This window comes from Ambystoma mexicanum, chromosome 9 (assembly GCF_040938575.1).
Source record: "Ambystoma mexicanum isolate Mex_15411 chromosome 9, UKY_AmexF1_1, whole genome shotgun sequence".
NCBI classification, from domain to species: Eukaryota; Metazoa; Chordata; class Amphibia; order Caudata; family Ambystomatidae; genus Ambystoma; species Ambystoma mexicanum.
Window position 1 is genome coordinate 1,059,209,620 of NC_090931.1, and position 23,218 is coordinate 1,059,232,837.

General features: G+C 49.3%; 1 protein-coding gene across 7 annotated transcripts in view; it reads left to right on the forward strand.

The window, feature by feature from the left end:
* The window catches only part of RBMS1 (RNA binding motif single stranded interacting protein 1), an 834,814-nt gene that overhangs the window by 504,618 nt on the left and 306,978 nt on the right, over window positions 1-23,218 (forward strand). Inside the window, exon 1 of one of the 7 annotated variants that reach the window (XM_069616346.1) lies at window positions 2,796-3,188. The exons of 5 other annotated variants lie outside the window; for them this stretch is intronic. In XM_069616346.1, the coding sequence (XP_069472447.1) occupies window positions 3,138-3,188 (51 nt within the window). In that variant the 5' untranslated portion in view covers window positions 2,796-3,137. Of the gene's footprint in view, window positions 1-2,795; window positions 3,189-23,218 lie in introns of those variants that run through there. One more of the 7 variants, XM_069616345.1, reaches the window with a different exon arrangement.

Sequence of the window (23,218 nt, forward strand, 5' to 3'; positions counted from 1 at the left end):
ATTCTTCAGGGACTAAAGGTGACTGCCTTATCTGCCTACTCTTTCTCAGGTACTTTCTAGGCTGCCCCAGTATAAGCCAATATGCCCACTTAGGAACTGTCATCATGCCGTCTTTTTCTCATAATACCAGTAAAAATGATATGCCACTATTAGAAAACATGTGCTTACTAGCTGCATTAATGTAGGCCCTCCAGACATTAGTACAATCATCATGATGGCTTTTGCCCATAATGTCAGTAAAAATGATATGCCTCTGTTAGAAAACATGACCATGCCTGTTTGGGGCCTAGAGATCGGCACCTCCTCCCCCATCTGGGTCTTTCTTTCCCAGCCACATTCCCCTGTGCACATTCATTCTGCATCCCTTCTCCCATTGATTCATGAACCCACACGCTACAACATTCACACTGCATTCATTCTCCCATTATTGTGGGCATACACGCTACAACATTCACACATCACAATCATTCTCCCTTGCATTCATGTACGCACCCACCCACTACAGCACTCCTGCTGCATTCCTTCTCTTATCCACATGCACACACGCACTACAACATTCCTACTGCACTCTCATTCATATGCACACTTATACCGACACCGCCCCTTGCATGCATGCATACACTTCTTCCTGTTTCCTTACCTGCACAACGCAGATGCCTCAGGACTCATGCAACTGCCAGGGCGGCTACACACGGTGCTTGCAGGGCTCTCAGCTCCTGCACACTCTGCACACAGGAACTAGGTGAGGTGTCAATCAAACACCTTTGCCTTCCTGGTTCCTGACATGCCTGGTGGAACCGGGTGCCTCCAGCGGAAGCCCCGGGACCTCTCAATCTCAGGGGTGACATAGGAGTGCCCCCTACACATATTTGGGCTTGCATCCCCAATAGGTCATGCAAGGCCGGGGAAGTAATATACAGTCGGCCTTGCATGACCTATTGGGCATGCTCTAGCTGGGGTACTGTAAACAACGCCCGCCCAGGAGCACCTCCTCGGCTGCTTGCTGCATTTGAGGAAGCACTCACGGTTTTCACTGGGAAGGCAACATTATTTATTCATCTCCATGATGGGTTGAAGGTCCGTGCCAAATCACCAATTATGGGTAAGGCACTACTGCCTGGGATAAGCTCTTGTCTCCAATGATAGTCTGCAAAACACAGTTTTACGAAAAGGACTGAGTTTCTTGTATATGATTAGGGGAAGAATGGGGGTGTGTTTTGACAAATAGGAAAGTCATAACTTTAAAATGTGTGCTACAAATGTGGACTTCACATGGCTTCAGAACACTCGTTTTGTGCATGGAAGGGCTAGGGTGCTTGAAAGGCTGGACGTGTGCGCAATTATAAGGGCTATGCTATGTGGTAGTTAAGGAAGCGGTATACAGTAGTAAAGACGTGGTAGTGTCAATAGTATTGCTGGCTGGAATGTGTATTAATAGAGGGGGCGGGAGTGAATTAGTAGATGCTAAAGTATTTGGTTTTACAGCCTTCCTTACATGTGGCAATGGGAGCAAACATACATTATTAGTGCCATATAATAAAGCAGTTGATGGGTCGTGTCATGGTTCAGGCTGAACGGTATATTGCATCTGATGCCGTGGGTGGCATTCGGTGCCAGGTGGCTGCGTGCAGGAGTGGTAATAGAGGCCGGGCAGTGTACGTCTAAACGAGCATTAGCGCGTGCATTGCATTAGGAAGCTGTGGTGTGCACATTTGCAAAGGTTGTACTCTGTACAGCAGTAAATATAATACTAGAGGTTGGGTGTTGTACAAGGGTAGGGGTATGCCTGTGCACAACAGTGCAGGAGCTGTGGACAGTGGTAGTAACTGGACACTGTAGATTATTTTGAGCCACCATGCATACACAACTACAGGCTGGCTTGTGTACAGTAGTTGAACCTGTTATCTTGTGCAGAAGCTTGCCTGTACACACACACAGTGGGAACATGTGCAGGGCCCTAAGTAGTGAGGCCGGGTAGTCGCTAGAGAACAGAAGCAGACGCTAGACACTGTATCATGTTGATGTGTATTGCGTAGTTGTATGTAACTCTGCACGCCAGATGACTCTGGGGCCTGTCCAATAATAGTAGCGAGCAGCGTGCAGTAGTTGTGGCGACGTTTACGCTGTAAAGGGGGCTGGACTGGGTATGCTAGTGGAAGATGGGCTGTGCACAGTAGTGGTTTTGAGCTTTGCTCTGGCCGCTGTATGGAGCTTGGCGCAGTGGGAGACGCCGAGTCGAGCTGTGCATTGGTGCAAAGCTGTGGGGAGGTCCTCACAGTAGAAGCGGCAGGGTCTTCATTTATTACCGGAGGGTGGGGTTTGTACACAAATGGGGTGCACTGTGTTGAGTAGCTGTATTGACAGGGGTGCGTTCAAATTGTCTAGGCTGAGTATATCATTAGAGGCCGGCAGTGTGGTGTGCTACAGCCGGGCCCCAGCACAGTAAGTAGTATGGGTTGGCGGTGTACAGTAATAGAGGCTGTAGAGCGGGTCGGGGGAGGCTCAGCAGCACAGCTCTCCACGCCCTGCAGGCCGGTCTCGGCTCCCCCGCCCTCTCTGGGCAGCCCTAGGAATGTCTGGTATGCCTAGCAGACGAAACCATTCTCCCTCGCAGGGGCGCCAGTCGCACCACGGGACATCCTTTCACGAGACAAAGCCATCCGAGAGGAGCCATTGGACAGCAGTTCATGCCGGGGTAGCCCGTCCCGCAGAGCTGGGTGTAAGGCTGGCACGGGGGGGGGGGGGGGGGGGGGGGCGGGCGGGGCGGTGCTGGAGCGGCGGTTTAGCACCCCCCCCGTGCTAGGCATGGTGCGGCCCGCTCTAGGTGGGATGGGCCGTGGGGCGGCAGCGGGGAAGTCAGTGCAGATCAATGAAGTGACTTTCATGGCCGAGGTCGCGCTCTGATCGGACTCGCCTTCCTCTGCCGCCTCCTCCCCGCCTGCCCCGCCCGGCATCTGCAAGCCCCTCCGCCGCTCCAGCAGCCCGCGGTGCCCGCGCCCCGGAACCCCCCACCCCACCCCCCTCCGGATCGGCAGAAAGTTATCAGGCTGGAAGTTGTCAGCCTGTCCCTGCTCGGGAGCCCCTGGCCGCGCCGCCCCCGCCCGCCCCCCGGGAGCCGAGGACACAGCGCTGCAGGAATGATTGTCCCCAACAGCAGCTACCCGGTGAGGAGCGTCTATCGGAAGCAGGTGAGAGGCCCGGCAGCGGCGGCGGGCGGGCGGGGGGAGACGCGCGGCCCCACCCCATCCGCAAGCGCTAAGCGGCTCCCGAGTTTACTCACAAGCACTCCCACTCGCGGGAGACTCCACCCTCGGTGTGTGCAAGCCCGGGGAAGGCTCCATTCCAGCCCTGGCTCTCGCAAGGGGAGGCTGCAGCTTCTGTCAGCACCGGGGTCCTTCCCCAGTGGAGGCCGCGTGGGGGTGGGGGCCCATCTGAAGGGGAGCTGTGGAAGGAAGGGGAAGAAAGGCTGTAATATGACAGCAATAAGGGGAGACCCCCAGGTCTAAGATGGGGGGCGGGGGGATCCTGGCGAGAAGGATAGGGGAGACCAGCACTGATGCCACAGGACCAGGTCCAGCCACGTAGAGGCAGCAAGGAGGGCATGGACCATTCAGTAACAGACGGTCACAGGGCATGTTTCCGGCAACAAAAAAGGCAGGCACCTGAGATTTCCAGCTCAAATCAAAATGCAGGCTGTCCCGAGTATGCCTTATTCCATGCAAGGTAGAAGGGTGCAGACAAAATAAAAATAAGGACAGGGGAGAGCTCCAGCCAAAGTAAAGGTAGTCATCTGGGAAAGCTCCAGCCAGAGTATAGGCAACCTATTGGGAAAGCTCCAGCCAGAGTATAGGCAACCCTTTGGGAAAGCTCCAGCCAGAGTATAGGCAACCCTTTGGGAAAGCTCCAGCCAGAGTATAGGTAGCCCTTTGGAAAAGCTCCAGCCAAAGTATAGGTAGCCCTTTGGAAAAGCTCCAGCCAGAGTATAGGTAGCCCTTTGGGAAAGCTCCTTCCAGCCAGAGTATAGGCAGCCCTTTGGGAAAGCTCCCTCCAGCCAGAGTATAGGTAGCCCTTTGGGTGAAAGGCCCCCAGTTCTATCCTCAGCAGAGTGTCAGACCTTGAGTGGTCTGGCCACCTCCCAGTACTGACGCTTAGGCACTTGCATTAAGGAGGCTGGCCTAGCCACTGCTTCCCCACCCCTCTCCTTAATGGGCAATGGGGGAGGGTTGATACTGTAGCTCATCACATGCTGAAGCAAGGTAACTGCTCTCGTGATATAATAAATATGTAGCCCACCCCTGTTTTGAAGTAGCATTGTGTGTCTCTCTCACTGAACCCTACCCCCACTAAGCCAAGGTAGGCCTGTGTTGCTATAGCTCTCCGCCAGTAGCATCCAGCCCCCTCCCTCTGCTGGGGGTAGTTGAAATACGGAGGGCTACGGTGCTCCAGCTGGGTAATGTGATTGTAATATTAGTAGCAGTGGTTTCATGTTTATGACTGGTGTGTGTCATGTGCTGTATTTGGATGCTTTCTGGTCATTCCGTTCATTTGTTTATAAGTCCAATCTAACACCAGGACTGGACGAGATACTTGCTCCGGGTTGGGGCATTTTGGTAATCGCTAGTCCTGCGCCTTGTGTGGGAATTTCGTAGGTGTCAAGCAGGCAAGGATGCCCAGGCATGAGCAGTGTGCCCGTTTGACGCCTAGCCTTCACATGCTGACCTCACAGGCATCCCGCTTTACTCCTCGGGGAAACATAAGCCGTGTACAGGGGTTGTGCCGTCTTGTGGGCAGGCCGATTACAGCATAGCCACTGCTGGTGGTCAGTCTGGCAGTAGCACGGGTGGGGTGCTGACATACTGCCCTTAAGAAGAACACGTTTGGCCAGTCTGCCAGCCACCTACATGCACGCCATTAGCAGACGCCGCTGTGGTAGGCGGCGTGGCGGCGCTGCCCTTTCCCATTGGCCGGGGCCATACAATGCGAGTTGACGCCAGCCAGCCTCCTACCGGCGAAACCCAATGCCTGACAAACTGTCACCCTGGATTCGTGCAAGTGACCAACCTGGAATCGAAACCAAAAGTAAGGAAACGGAGCAACCAATCCCGGAACATGGGACGGACGTGTGGAAAGATTCGGAGGACACTTAAGAACATTTGATGTGACTGCCGAGGCTGCACAACTGGAAGTCCTAGTTCTAAAACACTGCATGAATGACGTGCTGTCCTTCCTCCTACTTTTGTGGCTTTTGAAACAACCGAAAAAGGTTAACTGAAGGACTGGTACTGCCACATGTGCCGACTGTATATCCCATTGTCATGGTGGCCAGAGACTGCTGGAGTTGGCGTCACAAACTTGAAAGCGAAACCCATCCACATTTTGGATAGACTAGGCATCACGTGCTGTTATATTTACAACGCATAATTGTGCATGGCAGGGAGTGAATAATGTTTTTGAAGTGTCATTGCTCGGAATTAAAATCTCATATTGCATGAAATTGCCATCTGCACAGAATCAGATTCGCTCTTTATTAGGTGGTGTCTGGCCACCTGTGTGTGCATGCAATCCCCCTTTCTAATGGTTGGTGGCTGTCTAGAAGGGGAACGCGCATTCTTCGGTGGCTGACGGTTTTGCACAAGGGTGGCCGTTTAATCAGTTGTCTGACAATTGCCTGTGCCCACACATGGTGAATATTAACATTGTTTTGAATCATCGTGTGATTACAGCAATGGGAGGAGATGAGGTCGGTCTGTTATGACCATTAGATGTGCCTGAAATGTGACTTACTCTTCTCTGACGGCATGTACTATGCTATTGGTATCATACACTCCTTACCGCATGGATACAATCTATATTATACAAAAAGATGACATAACATTCTATGTTTGCTGCCTGTGCCTGGGCAATGTGGGATAACTTATGCGCAAGGCTGGGGAGGATAAATGGTATGATTCGAAAGCTGGCTGACCTGTGCAATGACATCATGTATGGTTTAGTCACTGCGTTCCAATTTAGACCTTTTGCAGTCCCTGTGGCCAGTAATGGCCGCACTGCAGGTGGAGTTGCACCTGCGTTATGTACACCAGCGATGCCTGGAGGCGGACCTAGCTCACAGTTGTAGAGACTGGCAGATGTGCCCAGAGGTAGACGTCCCATTATGGAAACTGTGGGACGCAACCATTGGTTGTTGCATTGATTGTTTGCTGTCTGCAGGTGGACCCAGGTTACAGTTGTGGAGACTGGCAGGGGTGGGCATCATTTTCAAGCCCAACCCTTTTCCTATGAGAACATTTGGAAATAAAATAGGTTACCACACAAGAGGCCTACTGGGAAATCTCCAGAGCTCCCTAGAGGCCAGTCCACCCCTGGAGACTGGTGGAGGTGGCCGGAGTAGACGCCACACTGCACGTGACCATTGGTGAAGGTGAATGGCATTCCTCAGTGGGTCGGTGCACAGCCCATAAGCAGAGCCCAGTGTCAGTTGGCTGTCCTTGTTGGCGGATAATCATTGTGAAAACAGCTGGCACCTGCGTGTGTAGAAGTCACGTGCCCACCGTGTGTAGTTTGGGACCTGTGATCATATGTGTAGATGCATCGCGCACATTCCGCAGTGACCATCCTCCTGGCCTCCTAACACGCGCACCCATTGCCCTCTCATTTCAGTTGTTCTACCCCCCCCCCCTACCAGTCCATGAAATCCGGGGTTCCTGTTAATGAGCAAGAAAGTGTGACAGTTCATCCCCTCCCCAAAGCACTCCTCACCTGCAGGCAACATTACTCACTCCACATTGTACAACTGTTACAGCGACACATCTGTGCCGGCCGCTTTTATGGTCCCCAGGGCCCCCGGCTGCAGCTCCACTTTAGTGAAGCAGCCAGCATTGGGGCTGCTGCGTTTACGCTATGGCCATGGGTGCAGCGCTATTGGTTGCGAGGTGGGCTAGACATGTATAGTGGCTGGGCCTCCTGGGTGGGCAATGAATCACTTGTGTCCGGCGAGGGGTCCCCGCCGTATGTAAGAACTATAAGCCTTATTGCTCTGCTAAGGTCCTGCTGTCTACTCCCCGCCCCCTCCCCGTTCGCCTCTCTCCCTCGCGTGGATAGGCTCCTGCTGTGCAGGGGGCAGCAGTTGGTGTTTGTTTTTGGAGGTCACGCGGACGAAAGGTCAGAGGTCCAGTCAGAGCCTGTTTGCAGATCCTCCGTGGGAATAGCGCTTGGAAGTGCAGTGCCTTGCCGTTTGCACCTTTCTAGCTTTGATCCCCCTCAGAAGATGATGGCGGAGCTGCACGGCTACTCCAATTTCTGTCTAGCAGCGATTGCCCCCAAAGCACGCTGCAGGTCGCCTCTTCTGTATATTGGGGGGGGGGGGCAGTACTCGGCACGCAGAGCGCCCAGGTTCTAATGCATGTGACACCCCTTCTTAACTACTGTCCTGGAACCTTACGTCGATTTTCCGATCGTGACCTTCAAAAGCAGAAAAATATAGAGCTTTTAATACCATTGCAAAGATGGGCCGGTTTTAAATGGACGAGAATGGTGCAGTGTTTTGATTCTTTGCATATTTGGAAACGTTTGATATTGTGGTATCTTTGATCAGCTCTAAGCACAACACACACACACAGGCTCTTTGTATTTTATGGCCCTGAAAGCCGCTCCGATCCATGGTCCGTGGGGGGTGGGGATCCTGTAGCCAGAAGGCGGTTCCTCCCACAGCAGAGGCAATCAGCGTGCGCTGCCTCCCGGGGGGGCTTTCTGCGGCCCAGCCTGATTACTGCACTGCATGGAGGGGTCGCTGGGAGATGGCGTCAGGGCGAGGCCTCAGTGTTGTCATTCTTTCATCTCCCGGGAAGGCTGTTCCTCAGGGACGGTGGAGGGAGGCCTCTGTGCTACCTCGCCTGGCCCTGCCCCATGGCAACACGATCACTTGTGTGGTGGCCCTTCGACACGGAGAGCCGATGTGGGCATAGGTCTTAGTGCCTTTCCTCGTCAGGTTGTAGCGTGGATGTTCTAGGGAGTGGCCATGGGATGGGATGGGGGGTTGGGGAGCACTTTGCAGTTTCCTGTGTGGCCATGGGGGGCCGCGGGACGGCTCAATTGCGCCTCTTAGAACTGGATACCCTCGGGGTGAGGCATATGTTGGCCGTGTGTTGGCCCCTCCTCGTTTCCCTACTCTGCTGGCAGCATGTATGGTGGCCCCTCCCTCCCGAGTTGGCTCAGGAGCAGGCACGTGGGTTGTTGTTCTTTGGAGGCTCGGGTATTGCTCCTTAAGGCAGTCGTGCTGTTTGTTCCTCTGCTCCGCGGCCTGTGTGTGGTCCCTGCCTGCCCACAGAGGGTGGCACGGGACTAGGTCTTTTCTGTAGTAACTTCGCCTGGCAGGGCGAGGCGCGGATGTGAGCCCCGGTTCGGGCTGCAACACACTGATAAGAGTTCGCCTCACACTGTACCAATTAAAATAAACTCCCAACCGTCATCATCCGGAAATCTAGCCGACCTTCTCCCCTAGTGAGCACAGCCCGACATGGCCACCGGGTGGGTGAGACCATCGGTGCCAGCATGCGTGACTGAAAGGCCCCTTTGTGAGTGCTCAGCCATGAGCTGTACTGAAACACTTCCTACCCGGGCCTGCCCGCCCGCCCACGCCATTACCTCATGATGCCTTCAACTTGAGTCACGGATCAAGCGTGCGCCAACGAGTGGATTTTTAATTTTGTGCCATGGAGTGTATGTGTGTTAAAAGAAAAATGTAATTATAATATTTTCATGAATTCACAGAGCTATTAATTGTTAATGGTAGTTCCATTGTTAAATACAGCACCGAGGTTAAGGTTAAGCATGTTTGAATTGACAGGTTTTAGGACATTGATGTGCAATGTATTGGGCTCGGAATGGCGCCCTGAGTTTGTAGAAGTCTCTGTTATTGACATCAGAGGCCATGCCCTTTGGCATGCCCGGCCTTGGCAGCTCATTCGGCTGGCTTTGGAACTCATTTGTCTACTTAACTCTGGGTCTTTTTAAGGCCCAGACGTGTGCGCCGCCCCTTCCCGCAGCGCCTTTTCAGTTTTCTGAACGGCGCCTCGCCCTGGCGTGTGTGACGCCCAGGCCTCACGCAGCATCATCTGGCCGGGTTCAAGAGAGGTCACATTCCAGGAAAAAAAAGGCCTTTCATTTCTCGGCACACGGGGCAGGGCACGAAGTACACCAGAGCCAGAGAGTGTCGACAACCGAGAGGGGGCTGGAGATATTTAAATGCCAATAGAGCGCCCTCCTAATTTACCCTGCATTCTGTACGTTTGATAGGACAGCCCCCCCAGATATGCATAATTTACACCGATTAAAAGCAAGCGCGGTCTGGCAGCCGTGAAGAACTCAGAAGTCAAACGGATCCACGCTCCCGCCCTGGAGATTAAAGGGCGCGAGGAATGCGGACATTCCTCGGGTTTCCACTTCACAGGAGGCTCTGCAGGGCACTTCAAGACCAATTACCGTAATCCACCTGAAAGGCAGGCGCGGGGCATTCATGTGCTGGGTGCACACTTAATGAAGACCTCCTAACATCCCTGGTGCCAAGTAAGGAGCGGCGGGGATGCATGCAGTCTTCTGAGAAGAAACGAACCCTTCGCCAATCGTCACCGGGCATAGCTGCAACACCTCACACTCGGCCCCCGGGCCCTGCGTTGGCATGCCAGATTTCCACTTGTTTTTTCCATGTGTATACCTCCACACATCCCCCCCTTTGCCTTTGCCCTCCACCCACCCTGAAATAACACACGGGCTCAGAATGTGGGGGGGGGGCAGGCCTCGGTTGCTTTATTAAGCAGGAGGAAGCTTACAGGTGTTCCGTTACTAGCCAATGCAGCATCAGGATTCTGCTCTGAGCTGGAAAACCCTTCGCTTCCCTCACTTGATGGCGGGCAGCATCCGTCGCGCGGAGCTGACGCCCTTCCACTTTCATTATCTAACAAATCCCAAACACTCCCCCTTTCGGCAACGGCTTCACATTGCAGCCGGTTCCACTTTACAACTTTTTCCCGGTGCAGGATCGTACAACAGCTTTTACCCCTGTCATTGCCCACCCATGCTCTGTTGGCCAGGCGTAAGTGCTCTAACCTTTTCCTTTTTTATTCAGATTTGTAGAGCGCACATCAGCCCGTGGGCATCGTGGCGCTTGTTACAGATACAATCTTAGTTACATAGGATACAGTAATTACATACAATACAGAATTTACAGTAGACATATGTACATTAGCAACACAGTATGTTTACATGGATTCCTGAGAGTTTCCTACTTATTTTGCAAGGACTGAGGTTTTCAGTTTCCTGCGAAAAATAGGGAGTGCATTTTCCACTCTAATGTCTGCAGGGAGAGCGTTCCAGGTCTTGGCTGCAATGTAGGGGAAACTTAGCCCTCCGGCTTTGGCTTTTTTGATGCGTGGGATGCAGATTAGGTTGGAGTATTGCGTCCTGGTGGGACAGGAGGAGGAGGGTTTGAGGATGGTTTCAGATAGATAGGACGGGGCAGAGAGAGAGAGACATTTGTGAGTGAGGGTGAGGATTTTGAGAGTGATCTGTTCTTTGACCGGGAGCCATTGGGCTGAGTGCCTGGCCTGGATGATATGCTCTCTTCTTGGGATACTAAGAGCGGCTCGGAGAGCATTGTTCTGCGTGACTTGTAGTCTGTTTAAGTTTTTGGCTGATGTGCCTGCTAGGAGTGCATTGCAGTAGTCCACTTTGGCTCCAGTGGTTGCCCACGCTATAGAAAGGCAGTTGGGTTTAGAGAGGTAGGGTATGATGGCGTTTATGAGTTTGGTGGTGTATGAGTTTGGTGGTGTGTGCGGATGCGGAAGTGATTGTGCTGATTTAGCTAGCCATAGATAATGAAGAGTCAAGGTATACTCCCAGTGTCTTTACGGCTGTGGATACGGGGATGATGGAGTTGTCAATGGAGAAGTTAGCGTACAGTTTGTCAAGTTTGTCTAAGGTGTTCTGCTGACCTAGTATCATGATTTCAGTCTTGTCACCATTGAGGCAGAGGCCATTAACTGCCATCCATGCCTTGATGACAGAGTAGATTGTGTGGAGTGCCTTGGCGTCTTCGTTGTATGATCCAGTAAGTGGTAGGAGTACTTGTGTGTCGTCCGCGTAGTTCGTGTATGTGATGCCGTATGAGTCAAGTTTGTCAAAGAGGGGCTTGGTGAACAAGTTAGAGTGTGGGTGCAGTGCAAGATCCTTGAGGGACCCCACAGTGGATTGTCGTGGGCGTGGCGTTGGCGATGTCCGAGAAGACTTTCATGGCTCTTCCCTCTAGGAAGGAAGTGATCAGAGGGCTACTTCTTTGGAGAAGTTGTCTGAGTGTGTGAGGTGTGAAGTGAGAGTCTTGTGATCAACCAGATCGAAAGCGGCTGAGAAATCTAAGAGGAGCAGGAGAGCAGGCTTACCTTTGTCCATGATTTGGGTGATCTGGCTCTTCAGATCTACCAGGGCTGTTTCTGTGCCATGTCCTTTCCGGAAGCCTGATTGCCCAGTCCCGAGGATGGAGTGGGTTTCCAGAAAATGTTGGATTTGGCAGTGTGCGGCTTTGTCCAGTAGTTTCAGCAGGAATGGCACCGTGGTTATTGGTCTGTAGTTGTTTGGTTGTAAGTGGTCGAGAGTAGGTTTTTTTAGGAGCGGGCGGACCCAGGCCTCTTTGAGGTTAGCTGGGATGATGCCTGTTTTAAAGGACGCGTTGATGAATGCCGCGAAGAGCGGCGCAAGGCAGTCTGCGTACGAGTTTTGGTGGACAAATATCGCCTTTACAGGGGGAGGGTTTGACTTCTGATTCAGTGACGTCTCTGAAGGAGAAGTCAGGAATGGTGGGCTTAGACGAGGTGGGTGGGGTGTTGGTAGGTTTAGTTCCTGTCTGTTGAGGTAGTGCTTTGCAGTGGTCTTTGATTTTCATTTGGAGGAGGTCAATTTTGTGTAGCATGGCAGCTTGAATGCTGGTACACCAAGCTTCATCTTTGATTATTTCGTCTGGTGTATTAGGGGGGGGGGAGATGAGAATGGCAAAGATCTCTTTGGAGTGAGATTTGGCATTGGAGATTCGTGTGTTGTAAGCGTTGGCTTTGGCATCGGTGATAGCTGTCTTGTATTGGTGGGAGATTGAATTGAATTTGTTTTTGGTGCTGGTGCAGGGGTCAGATTGCCAGTTCTTTAGTGCTGCTCTTTTGTGGGATCGCATTGAGTGCAGTTCTTCAGTAAACCATGAGTTGGTGTGTAGAGATTTCTTCTCTTTTTTTCCATTCGAGTGGTGCTATTTCATTGATAGCTTTGGTGATGACATCTTTGTAGATGTCCGCTAGGATATTGGGGTCATTAGCGAATGGGGGAGCTAGCTCGGGGGTATTGAGGTATAGATGGAGGTTATCCTCAGTTTTTTAGAGCTTCTGACTTGTGCAGCGCTGGCAGGGGTCAGAGTTTTGTGGTTTTTGGTGATAGGAATAGAGAACTCAATGTAGTTGTGGTCAGTCCAGGGCAGTGAGGAATTAGAGGTGATAGTGGAGAGGCAGTTATGGTCTGCAATCCAGTCAAGGATGTGGCCTTTGGTGTGAGTAGGACTTTCAACTTTTTGGGTGAAGCCCAGGTCCTTTACCCAACAAATTCAAACACCAACCCCCCCCCCCCCCACACCCCTCCCCTGTTTACAGGTCTCGATCTTATTCCTGGCCCCCAGGGTCCTGTAACTCTCTCTCACCCCTCCTCGCCCCTGATACCTGACCTGTGCCTCTATCACTGCTCGCTCCCCATTGCTTGTGTGATTTACCCTATTGCATGCCCCTCTTTTGGTTTCCTGTTCTTCATTCCCCATTGCACTTGCCCCTTCCTTTACCCCTGTTGACTACTCTTCGTTCCCCTGGGGGGTTGCTTGCTGGCTTCACCCCCGCCTCCCCCACCCCCGCTGTTGTTGCTTTCTCCCCCTTGTTACCAGGCCAGTAGTCTTCTCTTGTGTTTTCTTGGGTTCCCGGATCTCTGGACCTCTCCCCGTCCCTTGGGTTCCTTCCATCCGGTCTGCTTGTGTCTCCCTTGGTTCCCCCCCCCCCTCCTCCCGCTTTGCTCCCCCATGGTAACCGACCACTAGTCCTCTACCAATTCCCCAAGTTACTGCGCCACTTGTACGTACCTTTGGTCCCTTACCCCTTTGCCAACTAACTGGATTCCCCTGCGCCCTGTTGCCTTGTGCCTGCCAGCCCTTACTTCCAGTTGCCTAGTCCCTGCCATTCCTGATCCATGCACATTTCTACCTCCCCTTCCTCTCCCATTTATTCTGTGTTCTGCTGAGTTAACTACTCCGCCACCGATAATATCGGACACTACCAGTCCATTGTGGATTCCGGCAGGCCTGCCAGCCTGGATCTACCATGTACCTCCACTGCAACGGTTCTGCTGTAAAATGTAAACAAAGATTATAACATATTAAACAATTCATATCTATGCATCAGAGCTTCTGGGTGGGCGGGTTAACCTTGCTGCCCTCAGCTGATCAGGAAACAAGACTGTGTGCCTAAATTCTGGTGCTTATAAGCACCCAAAGTTGGATGGACTACCTTCTTACCCCCATACCGCCCGTTTGCACCTTAGGATTCCCTTCCTCCACCCCGTCCACTTCCTAAAGCTGGCGTCCGTCGGTGAGTCTGGGGAGGGGCACCCCAGCTGGTCCTTACTGAAAAGGGGGGGGAATACGTGGCCCAGAGAGGCGGCTATGGCAGCGTCCTCCACAGGCCTCTCTCTCTAGGCTCGCCTGGCGCGTCCCCTGACTGAGTGCGCACTCAGTGCTTGCTTTACCAAGGTCATTCATTGGAGGTTGTGAATATTACGTGTAACAAGTAACCTGCAATGTCCTTTCTCTTGATGTTCTTTTATTTATGCGTTTGCGTCTTGTATTGTGGTCGCGTTTTGGGAGCGACATAACCCCTAACGCATGCACTGTATTTGAATATAGGACACAATTCTCCTCTCATAAAATAAAAGCGTGCAGGGGCCCATTCCACTGGGCTTATTGCTTTATTCCACCATTGCTGTTCCGTGGGGGGCATATGCGGGCTTGAGAAGGGTCGCGGGTGTAGTCCACTAGTTGCTTATGTTGGGAGAATACTTTTGTGACGTTGACAAATACACGTGAACACGGTTCACGCAACTGATTTGCTTCCAAACTGCTTTGTGCTGACCCCCTCCCCCCTTTACGAGACTGGTGATGGCGGTGCTCCACCAAATGTCAGGAATTCTTGCGTTTTCGAATAAAAGTCGACGCAGCACCGATAGGGATTTTTAGATTTTCTATTAAAAGTAGACGCACCCGACATCCTTTGAGCCCCCACCGCCAGTCTGAAAACCACTGGCCTAACTTAAAATAATACTTCTAATTGGCTGCATACTTGGTAGAATAATGAAATGGGCTGGGGGCGTTGTCAAATTAATCATGCATGTTTGCACTTCAGCATACCTACAAGATCACTTTCAGCACTGAATGACATCCGAAGGGCCTTGGTTGGGGGTGTTTAGCGTGGCTTCCGGCCCTGAAGACTGGGGGGTAGGTGGGGGAGAGTGGACCCCACCAGCGTGTGTCTTGGAAGCAGTCCCTTTGGCCCCTGTTAGTGCCAGCATCCACTTCCCACGTCTGTGGATGCCGCTGTGCACCTCGGCCGTGTCGGGGATTCTTGCTGCTGGCCGGGCCCCCCGCTGCCCCATCACTCTCGGGTAGGGAGGCTGGCCAGCCTGGCACCGAGCTGGAGCGTGTACCTTCCAGGCGGATCTCTAGCTTTGCGGAGAAGCCGTGTCCGACTGGTGTTTCCTAGCGTCTGCATCTAGTTACTTCTCCGTGCATTGGGACACGTTACACAGGACGGCCCAATGTGTGCCTTTAATGTGTTCACCGTCTCAATCCAGGTGAGTGCCATTGCTGTTCATATTCTTGGGTGTTGCTGAAAGCCAGTTCCCTTTTATACTGAATTGTATTTTGCTAATAGGTGCCGGTTGAAACGGGGCAAAGGAGAGCGCATTTGACATTTCTTTTCTTGGCAAGTGTCCGTCTGTGTCCCCGTGTAAAAAAACTCTGCTTCCTGTACGAGCCCTTACCGTTGTTTTAGACTTACATGCTGTAGTCGGCCTTCCCCTCCTGTTGAGTGCAGTTCATGTATTCATCGAGTAATTTAAGCCCCCCCCCCCTTTCGATCCCCCGTGCCCGTCGGAAAATCCGCTGTGAATGGGATGTCGCTGCTTTCAATTAACTCGTCTTCCTTCCGTTCTCCAACTCGGAATAGTTTGAGCAGATGTTTGAAGCCGGCTTTTCAAAGCAACAGCAGCCCGTCCCACTCGCTCTTCGAGTGGAAGGCTTCCTTTCTGCACAGGAAAGCTGGGCTCCCACTCTTACTTGCTACAAAGCTGTGTTCTCCCATTGACTAAGAACAAGGGCTCTCTAATATCGCTGTTTGCCCTGGAGGTGATGGAAAATAGGCCTTCTTCCCCTCTAGAACATGTGTGTGTGTGTTTTTGTCGTTACATAATCACAAAAACGATTTCTTTTTGAACAAGACATTTTCTTAAACGTGCCCTCTTCACAAAATAATACCAACTGATGCAGTTTTGCTGCACAAAAATGCATACAAACTTGAGAGTAGTACCTTGCCCAAAATGAGGGCGTGGAGTAGCTGTCTCAATTGTCGATGTTTCCTGCCAGAATGCACTTGTAGTTGCTGTGCTGTTTTGAGCCTCCTTAAAGCTAAGAATGGGACTTGTATCGTTAATCAAAGTGTCAGGCCGTCTGATTCAAGGGACATGAATCGGATGCAACAAATTATTTGAATCATAAAAACAGTAGGAGAGGTGTGTACTTTTTAGTATCTGACGCAGAGACCTCAATCTGGTGCAAAACAGCCCGAGCTTGCACAACTGCCCTCGAGAATCAACCATCAGTAGGCGAAGTGCTTAAACGCCCATTTCATCCCGATTGGTTGTAAAGCAACCCTTCTACAGTCTCCTTTTTGTAATGGCGACCATGTAGGCCTGCACCTGACTGATCTGACTTTTCTGAAACAGCAGAGCTGATTACAGCTGGTGGGGGGAGTATCTAGCCAGGTACAGGCTTTAGTGAGGGGGTCTGCAACCTACAGGCCCCAGCGTTTCTCGCCATAGGTCCGATAAGCGATGCAGTCCATAACACCCAGAGAGCCCTGGGCTATAGCCCGTGTTGGCACATGATTAGTAGCACACAAACAATTCATACAGAATACAGATTTCCATTCCTTCCCAGTACGTGCTTCTCTTCTGGCAAGGAGCCAGCATCCTGTCCGAATCTTAGTGTTTTCGTTTGGGAGCCTGATAGGATGTCGTTGTTTGTTCCATTTTTCCAGAGCCAAACGATTGTGTGGTGCCCCCATAATCGGAGATATATGCAGGTATTTGAATTTTACATGTTACCCAGACATCCATGAATATCGCTACAGCAATTTCTTCATCTGTCTGCAATTCTTTAGAACCTTTAACTAGATGTGCTTAGGGCCACCTGGGATGCAGCCCATTAGTGCTCTCTAAGAACAAGCGCTGGACTAAGTATCGCCAATGGGTACAGAATCTAATTGCAACCCGCGAGACAAATGTGGAAATTTCATTTCGCAGAGAAATGTGGAAATTGCATTTCGCAGTTTGTCAATACATGAACAGTTGCGAATGAGGAGTATTTCAGTCTTAGGCCCCTCTCCCCTGCCACCCACCACCGAAATGAGATAATTATGCCTGCACCCAAGAAAACACCAACTGTAGGAGGTTCTACTTGACCCACATGTGTCTAAGAGTCAATGGCTTTACCCATTTAGGTGTATGGTTTAACATATACGACATTCTCAGCCAAGAAAGCATTGCAGCAAGTTGCTTCTTGAATGCAACTCGGTCAAAGAGGGTGATTTAACTTTAACAAACAATAACCTCGCGCTCGTTTCAGTAGAAAAGGATTCATTAATTCATTAATGCGTTCACCTAATCGACTGAGCAGTCCAGTTCCAGTGGCTGGTGGTAAAATTGCAACTTGTCAGCCTTTATCCATATTGTAAAACTAAGCTTGTGCTTCTCTTTGGGGTTTCACATAGAAACTCTCTGCTTTTGCAGGGCACTACATTTGTTAACTAAAATGTAGTTGATCAGGCGACAAGTGAATAATTTTCCAAATAAAATACATTTCCACTTGCGACTTTCCAGTTTCGGTTTTTATTTTTTCTTGAGTGCCAAAATAAATTTCCTTCACACTACGTGTCTTTTTCAAAATAAAAATATATTTATTTCATATGTCACATGATTTTGTTCCATTCACTGATTTAACTGTATCATTTTCAAGTTTTATTCTCACAAGTTCTTTTCTCTCTACACGTCTTTCACCTTAGTTACTATCACTAAGGATCTTCAGGAGAGGTTCAATTTCAATACTGTGGATTTAGTTTTTGCCACAATTCAATCATTTATTTTTGGGCGCTTCCTTTGATTTGACTTCTATTTCCTTTTGGTGTATTAACCCTTAATTTTTGAGTGGTGATCCGCTTGTCACTTACAATCTTCTACACTGCCTGTGTATAAAACTTGAAAATGATAGAAATCAGTGAATGGAACAAAATCATGAGAAATATATGAAATAAATATATTTTTATTTTGAAAAAGACACGTAGTGTGAAGGAAATTTATTTTGGCACTCAAGAAAATATAAAAACTGGAAAGTCGCAAGTGGAAATGTATTTTATTTGGAAAATGATTTAACTCTACCCATGGCAATCTGGCATCGATACAACACCATAGCTGACTAATCCAAACAACATATAAAATAGCAAAAAATCAGAATTCGCCGGGAACATAGTCCAGTGAAGTTTGCAGAGAAAGTGTTTACGACATAAGTGAATAAATAAACGCAGAATTATTGTTTTGATCAAGTACATTTTTCGAATCTAAGTACGGTGCACATTATTTCGTTATTGTCCCAGTTAATATCGTAACAATAGTCCGCATGTGAATGCAGCTTCTGGGGAGGCCAGGGGCGAGATGATATCAGATTGGTTGCTCGGCAGAGTCTAGAATTTGTCTACATGTTGATCCTTGGGAATTCCATTTCTAGAGTGGCTCATCATTTCTAGGTTTGAAGTGGAACAATGCAGCGTAATTGTCGAATGCCGCAGTTGCATTCAAAAGAATTGGTGAAGCAAGCTGAGGTAGTAGGCCTTGTTTCCAGTGGCATGAGGGAAGGGCTGAGGACCCACACCATCCTTGACTTGGGTGGGCCCCCAATCAGGTACATTCCTGACGGTCTGTCTGGTTGACACTCACTGTTGGTGTATTGCATTGATGAGGCTTGCTAGAAAGTTAATTTCCTGCATTACTTCTCATGAAAGTGTCCTCGAAACATTTTCAAAGCCCATTTCGCATACAAAAGCTCCACAGCTGGATGCTGCTCCCGTAAAGCAAGGTCATTGGCGTTTTAACCCGATGAACGCCCTAGTGGCTGGTCTCCTGTAGAGATGGAGCTGCATGGTCAACGTTTTTGGCCTCAATTCTACCTTCAGTTTGAAGTATTGAGTGGTGTGAAAGGAAGCGCAAACCACTGGGTCTTTATACTTAAAAAAAAATTGCAATAAACCCATATTTCACGACTTAATAATAGGACTCCAGCGAATAGAACCATTCACTTGATACATTTCATCCAGTAAAGCATCTTGAAAATAATGATGCAATTCTAATGATGCTCTGTCGTTGCCTGCCGATGACAGGAGATGAGCAGTAACAATCGGGGGGGATGGCGCTGGGGCAACGTGCTCGCCTCGGAAGCAAGACGACCCAGAGCAACACTGGTTCGATCCGCGGGTCCGCCCTTAGAAACCTCTGGGTATTAAGCGTGTTATAAATAAATAACCTATCATAACGGTCCCCTTCGGAACTGTCACTTGTTTTATAATCGTTTTGTGTTGGGTTTTGGTTAGTCGTGAGCCAGCGAATCACCGCAAGAACTGTCCCACGTAGAGCATGTTCTGAAGGTTTACACATTTGTATGTGTTTTTGTAATCTCGCCGCCGTTGCGATTATGGGCTATTTTTTTTTGTTCATTTGAGAATCACAAACCACCTACTTTGGAATATTGAACCTTCCCTTTCAAAAGCCAGTAGACTATTTGATTCTAAGCGTCTCATCTATTTGTATTTCTTCTTGATCCCAATTTCTAAGACTGCATGTACTAGCACCTTGCAGGTAGTCCAGATTTAGTTTTTTTTTATTGAAATTCCTCAAGGGGCCTGTGCTTCTACTGTAGAATAGAGCTAGTAATCCCTAAGACTTTGAATACACATTTTTTTTTAAAGTGGTGTCAGAGTTTGTGGGGCTCCACTGTTCGGTAGCTACTTTTTATGATGGGTTCCCCTGGGATTTTTCCTTTTGGACCTGAATCCCGCCCACGACATGATCTCTGTTTAGAAGTTGAATTGGCAGCGTGGAATAACGCAAGAAAGGGAAGAGAAGGTTCACTATTGTACAGCTGGATATTGTTGCTGCCGTGCGTTATATACTGGGCACAGGCTCTCAGATCTAATTTAAAGGATGTTAGTGATTTTTAACATTGGATGTTCCTATGAAAAGCGCAGTCTAAAGGTTTTTTGTGGCCATGTTAAAATCCCCACACCAGATAATATGACACTTCAAAGTAGGCAGTTCTGGGGCTATATCGTCCCATATTTTTCTTAATTTAATGCATGGCTCATAGGGGGCCAGCCTTTTGCATCTGTTATTACGTGTAACCTGGATCAGAAACTAGAATACTGCCCCGCCTCCCCCTCACCTAGTTATTGCATGTTTGGGTTGTTACCCACCTTTAACTTGCTCTGCATTTTGATATTTTTTTTTTAACACTGCCCTTGCTAATCGGTACAATTATTTCTGGTGGTAGGTAGTATTAGAATGTACATTTAAAGCTTATTTTTCCGGCACTAATGGGAACCCAATGATGCCATATAACCAGATATCCCAGATCACTGAATGCTTGTTATCTGGTAATCGAGAGCCAGAAAGATAAAGACTGTCGTTTTGCTCTGTCTACCCACAATCTGTCATTCAGAACCTTGTTGATACAGATAATTATCTGTAATTTCCTTGCCTGCAATGGGAGATTCCAGTTAAGAGCCTTCTGGTGTATCAGGTGCTGGATAATCAACCTTCTGCAGTACTTTGCTTTAGTTTTTGTTTACGTGACCTTGTTCTGTCTACGGTTCCTACGGCCCTGCCCACTGTCCATTTAAAAACACTACCAGACAATGGGCACACCCACTGTCCATTTTAGAACACTACCAGACCACTAGCCATAGCCGGTGGGCACGGCCATTATATATTTTAACACACTTGTATCCCATCGCTGAATGACGTACATCAATCACAAACTGATTTCGACCTGTTTTGACAGAGGTATTGGTATGTATGTATGAATGATGTAGGCTTTGGGAACTCGCAAAGTTTTTAGGCAATGCGCAATGAGATTAAAATATTTGCCACCAAGATGACGCACTTTGGTTAAGCAGCGTTCTCCAAGCCCCTTGTTTTGTGGCCGTTTTCTTGGCGACTGTTGTGATACATTGCACGACCCTCAACTAACCACATTTAAGCGGCATGGAAAAGGGTGAAAAATGACTTGACTGCAAGAATAACATATGCCCAGGTGCTTTTGCCCGGATAGCGAGAATCAAAAACTAGTACCCATGAATACATGACCATATAACTTAAAGTGAAATATACAAATATAGTTCAATTGACCTTTCCCATAGAAAAACAAACTAGCAGTGGACTTAAAAAAAAAAAAGTAATGAACACCAGGAACGCAACCTGAGAGAGGACATTCTTCGATAAATATGTTGGGAAAGTATAAAACGAGCTCACCTTTTAAACCCAGCAATCTGTCGTGAAATAGTCCCATGAAAACAAAATCTCAACACGTAACAAGTGCTTGTGGTCTCGTGGGTAAGCGTCTGCACTGGGAACATGACCACCTGAGTAAAATACAGGTAGCCAAATACTTGAGCAAGCTTGTAACCTCAAACACCCCTCCTACCCCCCCAAGAGGTTGTGTCCTCCCTCTGGAAAACAAGTTACGCTGTCCAACCACATGCGTCCTTTGCTTGTCCTGAAAAGCAGCCACAATCGGGGGCAAAGAGCTGCACCAGTGTCCAGGATTGCAAACTCTCTTGCCATATTGTGGGAAAATACTCCTGACTTACTTGCCCTCTCATAATTTCCCCTCCTCGCCCCCAGGTCTGGCTTTCAACAATATTCGGCTTTATAAAGATAACAAAAAGTACACCTACCATAGTGTCACTCAAATATATGAATCAATATAGAACTATGTTGGGCAAAAGTGTACAATTGTGGCATTACCCCCATCTTGACTGGGAGACTAGAAATACCAAAATGCAATTCAGAAAAAGGCTAAAATTGTTTCTGAGGGCTGACAGTAGCACAGTTTAAAAAAAAAAAAGATTGCAGATGCCATTTGTTTTCTTAGCATGTTAAACACACAGCATCTGGGACTGTGGACTGTCTCCCATGTAGGCAGTAACCGGGACCAACAATGCTTGGCTTCAAAATGAGGCTGGGGCCGGCACACTCAGGCCATGTTGCTCTAAGTGGTCTTGTAATTTGGGCTCATTTATTGGGCACCATGTACTGAGGGGGCTGGCCCCTTCCTTGCTTAGAAACTAAGCAGGGTTGGTCCCAGTTACTGCATGGACTGAGACTTGGATGCCTATCGTGTAACACCAGTGTTCTTTCACCCCTGATGTCACTGTAGGTGTAAAAATATCTATTTTTAAAAAAAGTGTTTTCTTCTTTTGCCACGTGTACAGAACTAAATATAACCTTGGTCTATCTGTAGTCCTATTATAGCAGCAAATATCAGACAAACAGGAGGAAAAAAATGCTTTCCTGCCCCTCATGCCCCCATCCTCTGTGTCTGCTCCGCACACACTCACGATGGCCTCCTTACCTTCCCTGTCCTCTCCCATTTCCTCCACAACACACGCTGTTTCCGTAACGCAGTTTGCTTTGGTCAGCTATTCGCGCCTATTCTGTCCAAAGCCGACACTACAGAAAAGCTTTGTGTTACAAACTCAGTTCCTAGACCCCCCCCCCCCAACTCTCAGGTTTCACTTTGTGTCCTCTGACCTCCCCCCCCCCACCTCTAGCCTGAGGCATTTGCATGTTGTTGACCTGCTTTTTCCCGAGTTTATCGTTTACCGATACCCTCGTCTATATCCGCAGCTGTCTCTCACATTGAGCAAAAACAAACATGGCGGCTGTTTGATTTCTAAAAACAAGTGCTGTTAGATTCAGACTATCCGGCCTCCCTAAAATCACGAATTTCCAATCTTCAGGTCAGGTTTCCTCTTGTTAACTCCCCACTCCCCAGTAACACGCTGTCTTTTCGATTCCGCTGTGCCGACTTTTGTTTTTCATCTCTTCCTTGAGGTGGGGCGGGGGTCCCACTCTGGAGCTCCCCACTTCTTTACGCCAGCACCCAAACCTCCTCTACTGGGTGCTCCCTATACCACACCATGCAGCTTTGTTTTACATGATCCCCGCTGTGCCTGTTCAGAATGTCCATCGGTCTCATTCAGTCGCGCAAACCAACCATTCACGTCGACATGGGTGCCATTCACACCCCATTATTCCATGCATTTGTCCGTGTCAGACCAGTGCTACCTCCCTATGTTTGGGGTCAATAGGACTGTCCTTGCATTGTTTTGGTACTTGAGTGTGGTACGACAATGTCGTATCTTCTGTGTTGCATAGTTTCCTCCCCTGCCTACTGCACACTATCTGTATTTGATACAGTACCTGTGAGTGCTGTGTTCTCTCTTCCACAATGCCCAGTTTTACTCTGCGTTTGGTACACCAGTAGTATCTCACGTTCATGCATTGTCACTCCTCCCTTTGGATCTGTGTCTCTTGCGTGTTTCCCATGCCTGCACATTGCCTAGTGTCTGTCATGCCTAGTGTCTGTCATGCCTAGTGTCTGTCATGCTACAGGAACTTGCTCTTGCAGCAGCAAAAGAGTAAGAATGCACATGGTGTTACTCGCAATAGAAAGACGATCCGGCTAAACCATGTTCCCACCTTGTTTTTATGCCGCTATCCTGGGTCTGACGCAGATTACGCCTTAATGCTTCTTTAGACAACTGCTATG